The 3,216-nt window shown below is 58.2% G+C and overlaps 1 protein-coding gene across 1 annotated transcript; it reads left to right on the top strand.

Moving 5' to 3' along the window:
• Positions 1 to 204: 204 nt before the first annotated feature.
• On the top strand, positions 205 to 2,707 carry LOC124667225 (ABC transporter G family member STR2-like). The gene is made up of 4 exons (XM_047204532.1): positions 205 to 732; positions 839 to 1,455; positions 1,541 to 2,188; positions 2,303 to 2,707. Exons 1-4 carry the CDS (start codon positions 205 to 207, stop codon positions 2,634 to 2,636), a joined length of 2,127 nt encoding a protein of 708 aa, XP_047060488.1. The 3' UTR covers positions 2,637 to 2,707.
• The last annotated feature ends 509 nt before the right edge of the window (positions 2,708 to 3,216 follow it).

Below are 3,216 nucleotides of genomic sequence, written 5' to 3'. Positions count from 1 at the left end.
CTTACCAACGTTCAGCCCGATGACATCTCATTGTCCATCCTCATTTCTCACGCCCGATAGTGGCTCATACCAACGGGACAAAATCTCCAAGCTTGTAGTGGCGTGCTAATAAAACGGCCAAAGCTTTATATGCACACGCATTGGATGGTTACAAAAAAAACAACATACTCGACTTGCACATAGACAGTAGCTAGCTAGAGCAGCATGGCGCAGCCGAACTACCGGCACGGCGGCGGCCACCGAGACCTGGAGGCGGCGATGGAGATGGCCCAGACAGAGAAAGCAACGGCGAAAAGCGGCAGCCGGTTCGGCTTCACCGGTGGGCTGGAGTTCACCAGCCTGACGTACACGGTGGTGAAGAAGCAGCGCGGGGTCGGCGGCGAGTGGGAGAAGAAGGACGTGGACCTGCTCCACGAGATTACGGGGTACGCCCCCAAGGGCTGCGTCACCGCCGTGATGGGTCCCAGCGGCGCCGGCAAGTCGACATTCCTGGACGCGCTCGCCGGGCGCATATCCAGCCTCGACGGCCGCGTGGCGCTCGACGGCGTGCAGATGAGCCCCAGCGTCATCAAGCATTCGTCCGCCTACGTCATGCAGGACGACCGCCTCTTCCCGATGCTCACCGTGTACGAGACGCTCATGTTCGCCGCCGATTTTCGCCTCGGCTCCACCGTCTCCGCCGCCGACAAGAAGCTCCGCGTCGACAACCTCATCGAGCAGCTCGGCCTCACGGTAACGAATCCTGCACTCTGCAACTACATAGTATTATGTTGAAAGAATTGTTGTATCTGGTGATAGTGACACAATCAGTCGATCAATGGTGCATTTGCATGTGCAGACATCAAGAAACACGTACATCGGGGACGAGGGCACGAGGGGTGTGTCCGGTGGTGAGCGGCGGCGAGTCTCAATCGGCGTGGACATCATCCACGGGCCGGCGCTGCTGTTCTTGGACGAGCCGACGTCGGGGCTTGACTCGACGAGCGCGCACAGCGTGATCGAGAAGGTGCACGACATCGCGTGCGCCGGGAGCACCGTGGTGCTGACCATCCACCAGCCGTCGTCCCGGATCCTGCAGCTCCTCGACCACCTCATCATCCTGGCGCGCGGCCAGCTCATGTACAGCGGCGGGCCAAAGGATGTCACCGCGCATCTCGGCCGCATGGGCCGCAAGGTGCCCAAAGGGGAGAACTCCATCGAGAACCTCCTGGACGTGATCCAGGAGTACGACCAGTCCGAGTTCGGCGTCAAGGCCCTCGCCGAGTTCTGCCTCACCGGCCTCAAGCCACGCAAGCTCGCCGCCGAGGGGCTCTCCCTCGTGTCTAGTATCCCTGCGACCCCGATCGGGCCCGGGGGCGAGGACTTCGACCACAGCCTCAGGAGCCAGCACTCCAAGTCTCCTTGGAGCGGCACGCCGTTCACGCCGTCCCGGCGCCCCAAGAAAGATCAAAACAGGTATACATACTTGCCCAAGAAACAGGAGTATATGATATGCTTGCATGCCGGCTCGGTCGCATGAATATTAGCTTGTCTCCGACAGGTACGGGCCGGAGATCGTGATGGGGACGCCGACGCCGCTGAGCAGCATCTCGGTCTACACGGTGAACGAGGCCGACTACCTGTCGCCGGCGCAGCGCAAGACCGCCACGGGCGCCCCCGGCGTGGGCGTCAACGCGCTGGGGCACCGCGGCAAGTTCGCAAACTCGTACGCCAGGGAGGTGTGGGTGCTGATGCGGCGCAACTTCACCAACATCTGGCGCACGCCGGAGCTGTTCCTGTCGCGGCTGATGGTGCTGACGGTCATGGGGTTCCTGATGGCCACCATGTTCACCAAGCCCAAGGACAACACGCAGGGCATCACCAACCGCCTCAGCTTCTTCATCTTCACCGTCTGCGTCTTCTTCTTCTCCTCCAACGACGCCGTGCCGGCCTTCATCCAGGAGCGGTTCATCTTCATCAGGGAGACCTCGCACAACGCGTACCGGGCGTCCGCGTACGTCGTGGCCGGGGTCATCACGTACCTGCCGTTCCTCCTGCTCCAGTCGGCCGTGTACGCCCTGATCACATGGTGGGCAATCGGGCTTCACGGCGAGCTCCTCTACTTCCTCGTCATGCTCTACGCCTCCCTGCTCTCCACCAACTCCTTCGTCGTCTTCATCAGCTCCATCGTGCCAAACTTCATCCTTGGGTAAGTAGAGTATTTCTTTCAGATTTGTGGGCATTATTGATCTGGGCCAAAGCCCAACATGTTTTAATGGGCTGGGCCAGAAATACGTGCTGATTCTCCGATTTTTCAACCCAGGTACGCGGCGGTGATCGCGTTCACGGCGCTCTTCTTCCTCTTCTGCGGCTACTTCGTCGACAGCAACAGCATCCCGAGGGGGTGGAAGTGGATGAACACCGTCTCCACCATGAAGTACCCCTACGAGGGCCTCCTCCTGAACGAGTTCCACGGCCACCGGATCTTCTCCACAGTCCCGCCGCTCGACGGCGACACCATCCTCGACAACCTCGCCATCAGCCTGGCGGAGGACCGCAAGTGGTGGATGGTGCTCTACCTGCTCGGCTGGGCCGTCTTCTACCGCGTCCTCTTCTACCTCGTCCTCCGCTTCGGCTCCAAGAACAAGAGGAACTAACCAAAACCTGGAGGCCTGTATCGTATAATCATACTGCATGTACAAGCAGCACATCGTTTCAAACAGCTGCTTAAACACATTCGTCTGTTAGCTTAATCCAAGTGCTACTGTAATTATTCATTTGCGGAGCTGGATAGTGCAAGAGAAGCGACGTCGATCGTACGTTCCTTGAATTGACAGGAACGCGTCTAGATGGTGTCAAGATCTGTAACTCCAAAGTTCGCTCCAAGATTTTTTTCTCAACGCACTGTAATTTTCACACAAGACCATTTTATTTGTTAGGCCATGTCATGATTTTATCGATTCTGAGCTGTGCTTTTCCAAAGGGACGCGCTTGTTCACCCTGACTGCAATTTCTCAGCTCCTTGATTTGGTCCAAAGGATTAGGGCCTTTGCCCTTAGAGGACCGCGCGCCGACGTGACCGACGAATTTGTCATCCTTTCTAATCAACCGTAGCCTGTAGCCTGCAGCCACCATGAAAAAGACTGGGAGGTCAGGGTCACTATCTGAAGACGAGGGCGACGATAACCCGGCCATAACAGCGCGCGCGCCAGTCTTGTGGGCTTCCATAATTCGAAG

The sequence above is a fragment of the Lolium rigidum genome, chromosome 6 (genome assembly GCF_022539505.1).
Source record: "Lolium rigidum isolate FL_2022 chromosome 6, APGP_CSIRO_Lrig_0.1, whole genome shotgun sequence".
Classification (NCBI taxonomy): Eukaryota; Viridiplantae; Streptophyta; class Magnoliopsida; order Poales; family Poaceae; genus Lolium; species Lolium rigidum.
The sequence above is the reverse complement of the archived record's forward strand: the minus strand, read 5'-3'. Positions and strand labels throughout refer to the sequence as shown.

Coding starts and splice junctions, on each gene's coding strand:
- LOC124667225 (XM_047204532.1), top strand. CDS start 205: ATGGCGCAGCCGAACTACCGGCACGGCGGCGGCCACCGAGACCTGGAG. Junction 1,456..1,540: donor CCCAAGAAAGATCAAAACAG/GTATACATACTT, acceptor TGTCTCCGACAG/GTACGGGCCGGAGATCGTGA. Junction 2,189..2,302: donor GTGCCAAACTTCATCCTTGG/GTAAGTAGAGTA, acceptor TTTTCAACCCAG/GTACGCGGCGGTGATCGCGT.